The sequence below is a fragment of the Hylaeus volcanicus genome, chromosome 5 (genome assembly GCF_026283585.1).
Source record: "Hylaeus volcanicus isolate JK05 chromosome 5, UHH_iyHylVolc1.0_haploid, whole genome shotgun sequence".
Taxonomy (NCBI): Eukaryota; Metazoa; Arthropoda; class Insecta; order Hymenoptera; family Colletidae; genus Hylaeus; species Hylaeus volcanicus.
In genome coordinates, this window is record NC_071980.1 from 28,223,694 (window position 1) to 28,239,622 (window position 15,929).

The 15,929-nt window shown below is 45.0% G+C and overlaps 1 protein-coding gene across 1 annotated transcript in view; it reads left to right on the plus strand.

Annotated features, from left to right (window-relative positions):
• LOC128876138 (uncharacterized) overlaps nt 1–15,929 on the plus strand; it is a 47,104-nt gene that overhangs the window by 13,510 nt on the left and 17,665 nt on the right. The window contains exons 3-8 of the mRNA XM_054122259.1: nt 4,913–5,230; nt 5,617–5,721; nt 6,301–6,366; nt 11,259–11,462; nt 13,898–14,122; nt 14,825–14,885. Coding sequence (XP_053978234.1) covers nt 4,913–5,230; nt 5,617–5,721; nt 6,301–6,366; nt 11,259–11,462; nt 13,898–14,122; nt 14,825–14,885 — 979 coding nt within the window. The remainder of the gene's footprint in view (nt 1–4,912; nt 5,231–5,616; nt 5,722–6,300; nt 6,367–11,258; nt 11,463–13,897; nt 14,123–14,824; nt 14,886–15,929) is intronic.

Here is a 15,929-nt window from a genome sequence, read left to right on the forward strand (position 1 = left end):
AATGTCTCTCTCTCTCTTCGTACCGACGACTGTCCCAGATACCATTCTCGCGATGAAACTTCTCGAAACGTTCCGTTCCTGTGTCACGTACCCCGAACGACCACCTCGAGGGACCTACGGACGTGTTCATTCGGGAAAGAGTATTTTATTAATCATGACGGACACGTGGTAAAATATAAATTATGTAACGCAGCGTCAACTTCTTTACCATACCAGAAACCAGAAATCAACATTACCATAGCAGAATTTAGGAAATTAAAATATAGTTAATTAAGATATTCTCGTACAGAAAGATCGAAAAATCGCAGCAGTATTTCCGATTGATTCGTTGTTAAATTTTTCGTAAGGGAATAAAATAGAGCACAACGAGCGCGAACGATCCGGTAATTACGCGAGTACCCGATGATTAACCACATGCGTTGTTATTGGGCTTGCCACGGTTAGTTAAACGACAAGCGAGCTCGAGCACCCACGTGGCGGGCGCGGCGATATCGATAAAAATTCGCGAACGCAATCGCTAATTCTCTGAAATGGTCTGATCGGATGATACGCGTCAAAAGCAATTTTTAAACGACTAAACGTCCAGACGAAGCTGTAACGTCACGAAATAAATTGAATAGATAGGATAAATCCCGTTGGGAAATACGCTCGAAAAATATGCCCGCCGCTACACGCGGTAAAAGTCATCTGAAATTGATTTGGAAATCGGCAGGGCGAAAAAAAATAGGGCGGAAGGAATACGAGCTCCCGCGGATGGATAGGGAACCAGCAGACGAAACGCGGTGGGACGTTATGATAATCCTTTGGAAAATGAAAAACGAACGTTTCTGGTTTCAGAGTATCCGCGAGAATTCTTGGCGCGCCGAGGCGAGCGAAGATTTAATGAGAAAGCTACCTCCCGCTTTGATACCATTTTTTCCCTCGCCTGTACCATTCCAGTTATGCGAGCGCGTTAAATTCTTCCCAAAGAATCCGCGTGTGATTTAACGAAGTTTAGAGACTAACTCGCGCCACGTTGCTCCGGCGTTAACTGTACACCGAGTACATCGTCGACGCGTGGCAGGTCAGGCGTCAATTCTAGAGTGAGTTCAGTCATCAATCAGAGAAGGAGCAGGGAAAGTAAGCTCGTTTGTAAACGATCCACCTCTTTGTCTCGAGTATTTAATGCAATCTATCGTATCTTGTTTTCTTTGTTAACTCTAGATTTTTACTACTTTTTAAATTAAATTATGCCGAAGGTCCCTACCAGCGTCTATGTAAATTCTGTGTCTCCCAGCTCGCATTACTATTCGAATAGTAACCGCGTTAATTTAAACCTTTTCGTAACAAGTCTCAGACGTACCATCGAAACGTGCGATACAATCCAACGAGTATCCAAATGTCAATGGCTCTCCCGCGTCGAAATGCCGAGTTACGACATTTTAGGCGAACTCGTCTCGGATAACACTCCCAAATTGTTAATATATTCTGCCTTTCGCGTCGAGGGCTTGTCCTCGGAACTTTAAACGGAGAAGACAAGCACTAAAAACTGCGACACGACCCGCTATCAAAAGTTACAGTAACATTCGCGAAGTCGCGTACTAAGTTTTGCCCCACTGCGCGGCATAATCCGGCAATGGGACGACGTTGCAACCTATATCGCGTAAACGTTAACCTAGGCATGGACTATGTTCGTTCAAGATTACGCTGTCGAAACTTGCACGCCGTATACGAGCCCGGTCGTAAATCCGCATCGTCGCGGGATAAAATTGCTCCAAATTTAATAAGACGATACGGATCAGTGTCGTTCAAAGCAGATGGGAGCCCTTACGGTAACGCGAGTCACGATTCTCTGAAAATGTTATTTTTTAAACCACGTGCATGGCGATAATCCTGTATTTCTGACGCGTATTTCGTAATTATATAAAGTTATAGAAGGTTGCAACACTTTCCATAAAAAAGTCTAATAATCGCATCGCACCGAAAATTCCAGTGACGCGTAACTGTGCAATAGTGTGTAGTTAAAACTGCGTGGTTAGCCAAACTCGCGGAGAAGAGATTTTTTCAATCGCGCCTCGGCACAGGCTTGTTTCTCTCTCCCTGGATATCGTACGCGACCTCCTGGAGTCTATCTCCATTTCTCATCGTTCCAACGCAGCGTGAGCGTGATAATGATGGTTTATAGAGAGCACATTGCACCAGCGTTTCAGAAACTTTCTAACGACGCGACGCTTTACGGCATGCGCGATTGTCCTCCGACACCAGCTACGACCGAAGTGGAGTTCGCCGGTAAGTAGTTACAACCGATTATGGTCAGACTCCCCCGAACTTCTCCCGCAAGTTCCACCGAATCATTTAGGAGCCATGAACACGGAGCGCGGCAGACTATTCCGGGAAATTGCGAGCTGCTACGAACGCGCAAATGTTAGATCGCTTTCAACGTTTTTGACATACTTCTTTTCCAGTTAAAGGGTTACGATCGTTCGATGGTTGGAGAGCGAGGTGTGTTCGGTAAGGTTTATTGGAAAATCTTTATTTCGAACGACTGGAGAGAAAGGTATCCGATGATCGAATCAACTGCAATTGAAAAACCGAACCTCATTTTACCTCGAAATACATGAAGAATTGATCAAATTTCGAGTGGCTCTGGGAGCGTCCAGAGGCCTCCTAAGTGTTTTATTAAAATTGCAAACCGACCGAGCACGCGTCGATCTCGCGAACTGCCTCGCTTATTTGAGAAACGCTGCGTCGTTTCACCTTTAGCTCGGCGTTAGTATTGTTCTTCCTCTTCGTAGACGGCGCGATCTATTTTGTGTCAACGTGTCGCGAGAAGGAAACAGATAGCTCGCTCCTGTAATCCTCTAAATAAGCCCTGCGTCGCAAATGATTCCGCGGGCTTACGATTTCATTCGAGCGACTTGCCAACTTTGTCTTGGAACTCCCCCGGAATCATTCCCACGCGAAAACAAATCACCCGTCGCGTTCTCGCCCTTCCTACCTCTCGCGGTCCTCATTTTCAGGACCATGAAATTTTATTCCCTTCCACTGACAGGGCGATAAAATAGATTGTTCGTTTCGCGCGGAAACATAATGTCCGCGCAACGAGCCGTGAACTTACTATTCATTCTGCAGAGGCGCGAGGGACCTCTGGTATTTTTTGGGGGACATACCAACACGGCCGTGACATTTATAAACGATTGGATGCGAAGGTATCTACCGGATGCACGTTTTACTCGACTTTCTGGATAGTGCGATAGGTGGTATACTTCTCTGTATCACTTCATTGGATATAGATTTGAACGAGTTAAACTCACGTATGAGTGACGGTACTTTCAACTGAAGAACAAGTCTCGATAAGTTCTCTCGAGCACTTTGTGTCACTTTCTCGAATGAAATATTTTTTAAGCAGGTTCTGCGCGATTTTCCATTTATTGCGGATAAAAAATGCGACTAATTCGCCCCCTATCGAACGTGCATCGTTGTCCTCTCATTGAGAAACTTTCCCGGCGTTCTTGCGCATATATTAAACCGTGGTAGAAGCACGCGAGCTCCGCGATCCGTGCCGGTATGTTTGAACTCCTTTGTGAATACCTCGAGGAAGGTGGGCCCCTCGAATCATGGCGACGCGGAATCTGTAATTTTAATCTCCGCCCGATCCCTTTGAAGCATTCTTCCCGCAACGATGTTTACAAAGATTGGACGGGATTTCGATGAAATCCCATGTGCGGATGTATCTATCAATCCGCCTGTATATGTTTAGCACTTTTCTTCCAGCTTCGAATCCCTTGTACGCTTGCATTGTTACCGAATCGATCAATAATACATGAGGGATATTTATAAAAATTGTATATATTCAGTTGAATCTATTTCCATCGCATTAAACATAGACATACTGTAAAGAACCATTTCGCTTCACATAACAATTAACAAAGATATATCACCGGTGTCCTAAAAATCGCTGATACAGTCAAAGAGAAAGCCACCATTTCCTTCTCTAAACGTATGTAAGTCGAACGCGAGCCCCAGGCAAGCGGAATAAAAGACGTTACCGAGCAGAGATTCGATTCGGTGAAAAAATATAACAGGGAGGTGGGGGGAGGGATTCAATTTTCCCCGGCGAAACTCGTTAACGAAGTTTCGATTTTCCCCGTGGAAAGTTGCGAGTAGTATCGAAACGCCTCGAAATCGATCGACGGGGCACGAACAATTGGATACTCGAGGCGACGTCGAGCGGAGAAGTCTGTTTCTGCCTCGACTTGACATCGTATCAGATTCCACGATATAAGACGAACCCTTGAGCTTTACGCGAGCTTTCGAGCACGCCCTAGTCACCGTTCGCGTTGAATAATTGCTCGTTACGGCTCACCGGGTTCGTCTTGCCTTACCTTTCCAACGAACACACGGAAATCCGACAGAAGCACCCCTGCGATCCTTTTCCTCTTCCTTGTCTCTCGTTACTTGTTACACGGTACCGTGTAATTGCTTACCTTCTGCGAGAACCGCGTATCGCCCACCTCCGACCACCTCGGACGATCGTATATTTAACGTTGTTGGCCTGAAATACGCACGAGAGTTTCGTGTTAGCTCGTTCTCTTCATCAAAATGATAAATGGATCGTAGATTCGCTTTTTTCATTACTCTGGGTGTAGCTCGAGTAAAATACAAGTGCGGTCACTTCTGTCGTTTTATATCTTTCAGAATTTACATCGTTTTCCTTGAAGTTGATCGTTCTAGCCGATGGATACTTTCTTTAGAGTTAATAGATCGAGCCGAGAAATCTTTTAGCTCTAAATTTAATGAACGGAGCGAACAAACTCTTCCCCGAGATACAAGAAACTGGGTCTTTTCTCGACGTAATAAATTTAGTCGAGGACTATCTCTCTCAAGACGTATCACGCCATCGTTTTCAAGTCGACTCGACGTTTTGTTTTAGTGCGATCCAGGGGTGGGTGTTGATAGATTCTTCCACGCGCTTTACTCGGCAAAGAAGAATGATCTGATCCCGCTCCTGCTGGGTACCGCCTGCTCCGAGGTCACGGAAACCTTGGCCAAAATCGTGCCATACTGGAACGTGATTCAAGTATCCTTCGGCTCCATGGCGCCCGCGCTCTCCGATTTCACCGAATTTCCGCTTTTCTTGAGAACTGTTGCGCCTGATTCCAGTCACAACTCGGCCAGGATAGCGTTCATCAAGCATTTCGGATGGGACACCGTCACCGCGCTCTCGCAAACCGGCGACATGTACTCTTTGGTAAGCAATCGATACGCGTTGGACAATGCTAGAACCTGGCCATTTACTCCGACGCTGCTTCGGCCATTATAGATCAGGCTAAAGAAGTAGCGATAACATCTCTTGAAAATTTGACGAAGCTCGACCACTCATTCTTTAGCTAGAGTATCAATTAGCTTGTATAGATGGTAAAGATAGAATTTATTTTACATTAAAAGATCACGCAACTCCTTGGCCGAAGCGTCGATTAATTAAATGAATCACTCAACCATCTCTCTATCTCTTCCCTTAATGTTCAAATTACCTCGCATGCTAACGAGAGAAAAAACTGCAAATCTAATTCTTTGGTCGGAACGGTACCTTACGTGGTACACGTGACGTCTAACTTTGACGCGTCTCTGTTACAGGCCGTGAACGATCTGGTCACAGAATTGGAGCAAGCGAACATCACGTGCACGGCAACCATCACGTTCGCGGAGAACGATTACAAGGAACAGCTGCGGACTTTAAAAGTAAGACACGCTCGGACTAAAACTCCATTGACTTTTCCAACAAGTTTCGCGAGAGATTTGTGGCTGTCGCTCGCATGTAGGACTGCGTGTACTCGCGCGGTTTCCTCTACCATGCGCGACGAGAACTTTACTTGCTGAAGCGGGTTCGCTCGCGTTTTTCGGGATGCAAATGTAGAGCGAATTTCGAGCACGGTATATCCGAAGCATTTCAAGCGCGAATTCCTGCGAGTCCCTTCTGTTTTTATAATTAGTGCACAGACGCTTCGATTTGACTGATTCTAAATTAAGTAGAACAACTGCGCGAGATATTTTTATCCGCGACGAACGTCGAACGGCGCGAGCACTTCGCGAAGAAGGTGACCGAAAAAGAATTTTCTGTGCATTAAAGCGCATCAGTACGCGTCGAGCACGGGGAATTGAATTAGTCCCGGTACTCGGCAGGTCTTTAATTACAGTTCATAACTAATTACGCGTCGGGCTCTAATGTGATAAACCTGCATGAAAGACGCGACGCTCGGGACCCGCGCGATAGGGAAAGATTGCCCAGTTGGTTGAAGCACAGCTTTTATTCGGTTGCAGGAGTCGGACACGAGAATCATCATTGGGAGTTTTTCACCGGCGCTGGCGTCGCGTGTTTTCTGCGAGGTGAGCCATCCGAAGCAAGTTTTTACAAACTCACGAACATCGCTGCGTTACATGGCGGGCGCAAAGTTGAGCGATCGCGGTACGCAACACGCTCTTTTGTGAATTACACGGGTGATTCACGGAGAAACGAGTTTTTTTTTATTAACATGATAAACGAGGCGATTCTTCTTTGCTCTACAATTGTAGGTGCTCGTTGGAGTCTTCAAGGGATCGAATGTTTATACTTTTAAAATATTTCCCATTACGTGATAATTATTTTCAATTTTCTCGATGCTTGGCCTTCGTTTTTTCTGGAGTAAAAACGATGAATTTATAGTTAATGTATATTATACAAATAATGCGTCTTCCAAGACAAAAATGAGATAAAAATTCATAAACTAGTCGAACAAGGAACGATTATATTTTCATAGTCCAAGGGAATCGAATTATATTCGGATCGACCGAGGGTTAATTTTCGCCGAGTGCTGCAATTTGGTCAAAATTTGCTCGACGCTGGTCGAACAAAGGAAGGCTTAGATTTGTTTTCGACAAACAGCACGTGAGAGTATCGGTGCGATTGAAGTGGATCGTGGGAACGAGAGAGTAAGCAGATAAGGTCCAGCGAGTTCATTAAGCGTGATAGCTTTATGTAAATTTGACGTCGGACCAGGTTGAAACTTTAATCTTTTAATGGACCATCACCAAAAAGGACTGGGAAGTGTCCTCCAGGCGTACGTTATATGATTTCAAATTTTGAGGAAGGGTCAAGGTTCAAATTAAATGGGAGAAACGACAATCGAGGCACAGCAACAAGATGCACTTGAGCAACGCTGCCGCGTGCCATACTTTCGGTAGGATTATGTGTAAAATGACGTGCGAGCGAACCTTCGATAAGTGTCACGGTACCCAGATAACTCCGCCACACTTATTGACTGAAAGAACTTGTTGAAAAGAAGAATCAAACAAGGGTAAAGCGAAATCTATTCTACCGCGATTGTTCCACTTTACAGCACGGTGACTAAGGGTTCCCCATCTCTCTTCTCCTTTGTACCGCTCTGATAGACCAGCGATTCGCTGCAGACAGCACGGAAATAAAACAGTCGATGTACCACACCCGGTGTGCCGTACGTTCGCGAGCGTTTTGCTTATGTATCGTCGCGACGACAGCCGAATAACGAATTTTTCGAGACACGAAACTGCCACTTCCTGCAAGAACGCGAACGTTAGCACGACGGCATTAAAAAGCAGAACTTATTTTCCAGTTCTGAAACGTAAACTCGCTGGGTAGCAGCGTTTCACAGAACTCGGTTCATCTCCGACGGATCGAATGATCCACTTCGAATCTCCAAACATTCGGTGATATTTGAGAATCGAGATCCACCGATCGCGTGGGACTTCCCGCCTCATTTTAACGGACGAAAATCGATGGAATGCAAACACACGGTAGCAGCTTGTACTCCTGCTAAGCGAATAATGAATATTGTGTGAAAGTAGGACGCAATCCCTCTCTCTGTCAACCTCTAGCTGTTGCTCTCGTCGTCATCATTATACCCCAGTCGGCATTATATTTGGAAACCAACGTTTACGGAGAGCCACTCGGTTCGGGCTCGTTTATCGGGAAAGAGTCGAGTATCCGTTCGGTTTGCGTGCCGATGACCATATAAATTAGGTTGCACGGTGGTCGTTTGCGATCGAAACAATCCGTTCGTGTTTATTCTCTCCGACACCTGACTCGATCCTCGTAATCGAAAACACCTAGCTCTGTCATAAACTCGGTCGCGAGTACACCGAGCTATCCCAAAGCGAATAAAAAAGGATGAAAGAGTTATCGTTACCTTTTTTTGTCGCCCGAAAGTTCCTGCGTGCAACGTTCCACGCAAATCAGCCAACCTCGTTCCCTGATTGCCGCCCCGAAAAATCTCTATCTCAACATTTTCCACAGAAATTTATCCACAGCTTTCCGTCATACCGCGACGAGAGAACTTCCGCGTCCTGGTTAGTTCGAACGTTAAGTCGAAGCACGGAAAAAGCACCGTGGCCGTGGCAGAAAAATGTAAATTTTCCACCCTGCGCTCGCCTCTACATATATATTTTTTCAAACTTTCCGCCAGGTTTGTCAGAACCTTATTTAAAAAAAAGTCGCAAAACTTCCTCGAGTGGCCTGGTAACACGGAGCAGTGGTTTCTAAACTATTCCAGAAGGGCCTCGTCAAAAACAGAGGAGAACTTTTTGTTACGTTCGTGTTTTAGCTGTTTCGAAATGAAATTGTTCTCGCGGATAGACTTACGTTTCTCTGGATGTTACGATTACTGCTGCGTTTATCCTGGCTGCGGTTTAATGGATGGACGATTTTTCACCGAGTTCCGTTTCCGTGACTCGCGGTTTGCTGCATTACGATCCGCCGTAAAGTAACCAGAGGCAATAACGCCGAACACAGACGCACCGCGTTGGATCGACGGTATCCATATATTTTCCCATTCAAACGATTGCGCGGCTCGTTACTCTTCCGATGTTTAATATTCGCTGGTTGAGATCGGCCGTTTATTCCGGCTGAATATTCCAGCCAGGAAGGTTTTTCCTCTTTCTTCGCCAAATGCGTGCAGTCAAACAAGAAACGGGGAATACCCGTCGTAAATCAGCCGAAAATACACAAAACGTTGCTGGTGGCGTCGCGTCGGGCGGTATCATCGACGAGCCCAAAAATTTAGCGATCTACGACTAAAACTAAACAAATGCGTACCTTTTGTGAAGCAAGGCACTATGGAGACATCCTTGTCATGCCTCAACGCTAATCGCAGATGAAAGCGTGTAAAAAAGTAGGGGACCGCTGAGTACTTCCCGCAACCGGAAGTAAACGAGAGATCTTTACCTCCTGTGGTCTCGACTGTAAATAATCTACAACGTTACTTACGGCGCATCCGCGACACACGTCGCTCTATATACTTCTTTATTACCACTTTTATTGCGTCGGCTGTTCCGTCCTGGAAGTACGTGAGGGCATAATTTACAGGAACGCGCATGTTCGGCGCAGGAAACGACACTTCTTTTACACTTCTCTGATAGTAAAAGGCGATGCTCGCAGGCCAGTACAGGTGATTTCGTCGGAGATACCTCTTAAAATGTACCAAAACCACGGAAGAGAAAATTGAAAGAGAACAACAGACAGAGAACGGAGTAAAAATAAACATTTCATTTCTTACTCGCGTTGCAAAAATGTGCCAGATCGCTGGAACGTCGTACCAGGACTAAGAGATGTAAAGGTAGCAAATTTTCGCTTCCAGTGCGACAACAGACGTGGATTCGCGGAACGGGCAGCCTCGGTTTCCATGGAGCGACACGTGCGCGCTATTCAACCCGACGACCCAGTTTTTTAACTTCGCTTGTAAGCGAAGCGCCGGAAGACAATGAGATGTAACCACGACAGCGGCGATTTCCCGATACTCTCGGTCGACGACCAGTTTCCCAAGGAATCACGAAACTTTCGGAGGGTGTTGCTGGAGGATATCCAGCGCGTCGAGTTCCGCCAACTTCGCCAGTGAAAGTTGCTAAGCTCGAGCAAAAAATGTCCCCGTGTCCCTTGCTGCTCCAACGGGTCGTAACTTTCATTCAGAAAATCGCTGGCAAACGTTTTGTATGGTTGCTCGTTAGTGTGTAAATGTATATACAGATATAAAGATATCATTGAAATGAATGAGTGCACCGTCAGATCGTCTTAACAGGTATGTCTGACCAATGCTTGGCACTTCTACTTGCGTTGGGGCTTGAAAACACTGATGGTGATAGGCATTCTAACTTTGAGGTCTACAATTGTTCATAGTCTGCTAGTTGGGACTATTTTCGACAGTCAACACATACGCGAGAATATAGTATTAATTTTAAGTAGACCATCTCCAAGCATCGAACGAAGTAGAAGTGGAAAGTAATGGTCAGACGAGACCGACCAGATCAGAATAAACACGTACGAGTCCGCGTCATTATTTTAAAGCGAATAATATCTCTAACGTTCGTCGGTCAAAGTGAAAACAGACAGTAATGGTCAGACGCGATAGCCAAATCGCCAGAGTATTTAATGTCCTTAAGAAATCGTATTTCTGGAAACGTAAGGCTTGCACCGACAAATGTTACTCAACATTTTCCATTCATTCTTGCACGATGGACTATGCCCTATACCGATTATACCACCCACGGACTCACCCAGCCTGCATATTTCATAAAGACATCGCGAAGGATCGAGGATAGAGAGAGAGAGATTCGCCTGGCATCGTCATTTCTCATTACGACGAGCGTCCATCCTTCGGACGAGATCGTCGTAAATATTCCTGGTATGACAACGCATCGCTTCGATGTTCTGGGCCAGCATTCCATACCTGGAAACTTTTTCACAGTAGCATTGACGTGACATGTGCGACCTCATTAAAGGGGACGTCCACTCCAGGACTTTAAGAAAAGCCGTTTCTTTGTAAACGTGCGCACATGGAAATATAATAGAAAATAAGAATAAAGAAAGAAACTGGATCTCGTTAACTTTCTTGGTTGGCAAATGCATCTGATCGATCCGCATAACCGGACACGTCGCGACGCGTAGGGAATGTGGGAGATGACGGCGTTAATTTCCCACTCAGCGCGTTGGAAGAAAGGCAGAGAGAGGTTTTATAGAAATACAAAAATAGCAGGCCTGTAATGAACTCGCCCACTCTCTTGAAGAGATAAAAGACTTATCCGACTAACCCATATATTCGAGGGAACGTAAAGCGCGAAGCTTCCAGCGGGAGCCAATTCTAAAGCTCGGCCTTATCTATTTTCCCTGAGCTTGGCCAAAGCCGTAGAAGCAGACGGCCATTGGCAGTAAATATCTCGAGTCGCCCTTTAAACGCTCGTTTTAACGGTTCGTCCCGCTTTCTGCCCGCAATTAGGCGTGGAAGCTGGGCATGTACGGGGCCGACTATGCATGGATCTTACCAGGTGACATGATCGACCTGTCGGGAATGACGGGCAATTGGTGGCACACGGAACCCAAGGAATGCACGCGCTCCCAGCTGTCGCAAACTTTGGATGGCTTGATCATCGTCCAGAGTTATAGCTCCGCCTTGGAGAACGAGATTAGTTCGTCAGGCCTGGTAAGTCACTTCGCCAACGTCGAATCTTTTTCTGATCAAATCTTCATCACGCCGCGAGGTCAAACGCTATCTCCTTCTAATTTCCTTCGTCTATTTTTTAAGTTATTCAGTTCGTGACACGATTTATTCATTGCTTATTTATTTGTCATTATATACTATATAATACCGAGGTAAAAATCTTTCAAATACTAAAGACTGAGAGTTGATATTCAACGTTATACTTTGCGAGCACTTCATCGAGCTCGAATTTTACTAAATATTTACTGTGTTAGGTTCTCACGTTTAGACACTCTTTTTTATCCCTTTTGTAACGCGTGTCGTTTTCCCTTTTGTCGCGTCCGTTAAACGCACCAAGGAGACCAGCAAAACGAGAGCGTGATAATAGGAGTTTCCTCTTATCGAACGTTACCATGCACGAGGAATCGAGCTAATGACGAACTCACGTGTCGCTAATTACGTTTCGCAGGGGAAGAACTCGAGTCCCGGTGAAATTCGAGCGGAACGTCCCTCGAAATTGGTCGAGTTTCCTCGTCCATTCTCGTCACGGGATTTAGGGTAGGATTCACGGCCGTGAAACGTAGCGCGACGGTGTATTTTAATTTTGAAATAACCACCATCGTTTTATCGGAATTGAAAAAAATGCATCGCATGTTTTCACGTCCTCGTTTTCTCCTTGTCCGTTCCGACCGAACATCAAAGAATCGTTCGCGAGTAGGTCGAATAAAGTACGTATCATTCTTTATGTTTTGCGTTTCAATGTTTCTAAGCGACGTCATGAATAATTCTACGCTTGCTCGAACGCGCTGAATATTTACACGAGTTCGCGGAAAAATAGAAATTCGAGATCCCGCAAGCTTTCGGGGTGTCGGAAATAAAGAGAAGCGATGCGCGTCAGTCAACGCGTGTCGGTCGACTTATTTGCATACTCCGCAAGACGACGCATAGACCGACTCGAATTTTTCACGTTACTTCGGAGACAAGGTTCTAAGTCGCCGTTTCGCGAGTTCCAGAACGGAGGAACTCGTATGTCCCGTCAAAACACCGATTCCACGCGAGCTGTTTGCATAGCACGCGAGTAGAATAATAGATTCGATGAGTCTACGCCTGGCAGCGACAAAATCGAGGGTGTGTCTTTGCGAAGTTTTCCAACGGTACTATACGTCCTAACGAAACGAATTGTTCGCTGTGAATACAAAAAACATACAATAAGCTCTCAGAGAAAATGTTTTATGATGATAAACAAAATAATACGTATTTAGATTTCCGTGAAATGATTATTTGTGGTGAATGCCCCGACTAGAAGCACGAGTCACGCGATGGAAAAAAACTTGTTTGGCCTTTTTATCGCCACAAAGGTGGCGAGATCCCTTGACTGGAAACGCGATAAATCAGTGAAACGGAATTTCCAGCGAAATCGCCGATCAGCCACGTCCGATAATGCCAAACGAACTTTCACGCGCGTTTAACACACAATATCGCATTCGCAGTCCGTTCGCCATGTTCTATTGAAAGTGATATACACACGCATAATTTCCAATTTGTTGAACGCACCGTGTACGGATCTCCGTGCTCTTTGTTGGGTCGATTCGAACCGTTTAATTTGTTAATAACTACTGTCCCATCAAAAACACGCTGCAACCAGCTCGGATAAAATAAAATGTTTCTCGTTGGAGGGGACTGCACAATCGAAGCGCGCGGGGCTCGAATTTCTCGGAAAAAATGCTATGCATTAGGGCGAGACAGGAAATATCGCGTATTTCGCTCGTTTTATTTAATTCCTTTTTTTTTTTTTTTTTTAATTATTTATACAAACGAAGTACCCGCGCGTGTTAATGCACTGTATCGGAACACTCTCTCTGTGTCGATTACGAAAATATATATTGATGTTGTTTACGGTTTCGTTCGTTTCGTTTATTTTTCACGGGAAAATAGTTAATTCTCCAAAAATATCGTATCGCTGAATGTTTTCGGAATGAAATGCGAAAAAAGTAAATTCGTTCGCGAGGCTAGAATCGAACTCGTTACAAATTAACTAATCGCATTATGAATTTACGAAGACTGCGAAATACACAATAATTTCTGCTGCACGGTAGTACTCATATTCTCGCTCGCGGTAGTCGAACTGCTGTCCCTGCGAAAAAGATTTATCCTCGCTCCAGGAAATGAGCTAACGAAGAAGAAACTTTGCTTCAACTTTGTTGCAACGGAAGGAATACCAAGCTAGCAAGTTCTCTTTTTATTTAATCTTCGCCGTGAAGTCTTTATCGATGCAGAACATGGCTAGGAAGTCTCTCGGATGTTTTCAATGGATTACGCTCGAGCTCTATTGTTCACCCTTTCCTCTGACGCGGAAAATAATTTTGTTTATTTTAGTCATTGACGATTCGCGGCCCATTTTTCCATGCAATATACGGAAAAACAATTCTCCCACGCAGACTAGCAGCAAATTCAAGACGGAATTGGCGAAACGAGGTGTGACCTATTCGAAATACGCCGCGCAAACATACGACGCTGTCTGGGCGATGGCTCTGGCCCTCGAGAGGACCGAGATCATCCTGAACCAGGAGAACACGAGCGTGGCACACTACACGCACGCCAGGAAGGACATCGCAACGCAATTATTAGAACAGCTCAAGCTCCTGCGTTTCGTTGGAGTTTCGGTTAGTAAAACAGACAATTACTAGCACGGAGACAGAGAGCAGCAAAGGAAACACGAGAAGCATTTTGTTGAGCGAATTACTGAAATTAAACTGGAGAATAAATGTGTAATGTAAACACGGTTAAAGTAATCTGATGTTAAAATAAAGTTTCTTTGAGGTAATTTAAATATTGAAATAGTACATAGAATTAAAAATGAGATAAAAGTTTTGATATACTTTAGTCGAAATTTTTTTAACGAGGCACTAACTCATCTCGAAGGGTCTCCTACCCCATCTTTTAAAGTTAGGGTACACGTAAAATTCCCTTGCACTCGCGAGTTAAGCGTGTACGCGGATAAAACAAAGAATCGCCGAGCAGCCTCTCTACTGCCGCTATCAGGGCACCTCGTCAATCATTTACGAAAGCAATAATGCTTGGTCTTGTGCTTCCTAAATTGGATTCACGTGCAACAAAATGCACATAGACGACGAAGGGTATGCAGTTTGCGAAGACGAAATTCATTATCCGCGAAACAACAGTTCTCTCGCGAGAAGGTTTTACGGATAATACTCTAGCCTTGCATGAAAAGCATTTATGGAAGATTGTTCGAGATACTTGTCTAAAATTTTGCACCGTCGTCAATGTGTATCTTATTAAACAACCCCAAATCAGAGAAATAGGGGTAGAAGAGGTGTTTGGATTAATCGATTGGTTAATTCCAGGGGCCGGTGTTATTCGACGGCGCCGATCGAGTGGGTATCACGGCGTTCTACCAAATGCATGGTGAGTAAACGTTCAACGTGGCAACCAATTCACGAAAAGTAAGCGAGCGTGCATAAGCACCGATTCGATCGCGGAACGCACAATGGTACGCGCGTAAGAAGCCCACGCATGAAAGAGCAAATCGTCGACTGCAAAGCGCTGACAATTGCGCGCCTCCAACGATTCAGAATACTGCATGCACTCGAATCCCGGCTAACTGACACGTGTAAACGAGTGGATGAGCCCATTTACGGGATTCCCATTGTCGAATGCCAGGCCAACGATATGATTTCACGCGGTGCTATACCTTGCAAGCGTTCTCCGCGATGAACACTGGTAAATAGCACTGGAACGTTTAATGCAGCCACAAAGACGCAGGGAATTCTAATTCAAATACGAATTTGGAGTAATGAGTGGGAGGGAAAGTGGGATTTTGCTGAGTAGAAAATAGAAATGAAATAGAAAAGCCCAAATCGTGCTCTTTTTAAGTAAAAATGTATCGAAATAAATTAGAAGAGAAGAAATTTGCTGACCGAAATTATTAGTCGTTGACGCTATCAGTGGAGCGTAATCGTTTAGCGAAGAGCGCTGACGATATGTGAAAACGCGATGGGTTCGATTCAAGAAGAATTCACGGGTCGTTAAACCCTTGAACGCGAGGCTCTAATTTCTTGCCGTTGTCCGAAGGAACGTAAAGGTCGAAAGGGTCATAAAGTTAATTTAAAAGCGTGCCGCGCGCCTCTATCTTTTTCAGGAGAGGATACACTTTCCGCCAGCCATGGAACAAAATTTCAAACGAAATGGCAAGCCGTGGCGCAAAGTGCCGCGCAAACAGACCGAGGGCTCATTGACTGCGCTACTTGTACCTCTGCATCGACGCCCTAGTTTAGTGTTTTTTTTTTTTATATTTTTTTCTTGTTTTTTGTAACGTGAACAGAAGCTCCCACAAGAAAAGCGGCGCCAGAGTGGAAAAAACGGTGAAAGTGATCGAGCAACTTCTAGCAAACGAGAAACTGCGAGAAGCTTGCCGTTATTTTACAGGTTCAAATGGCTTTTCGATAAATA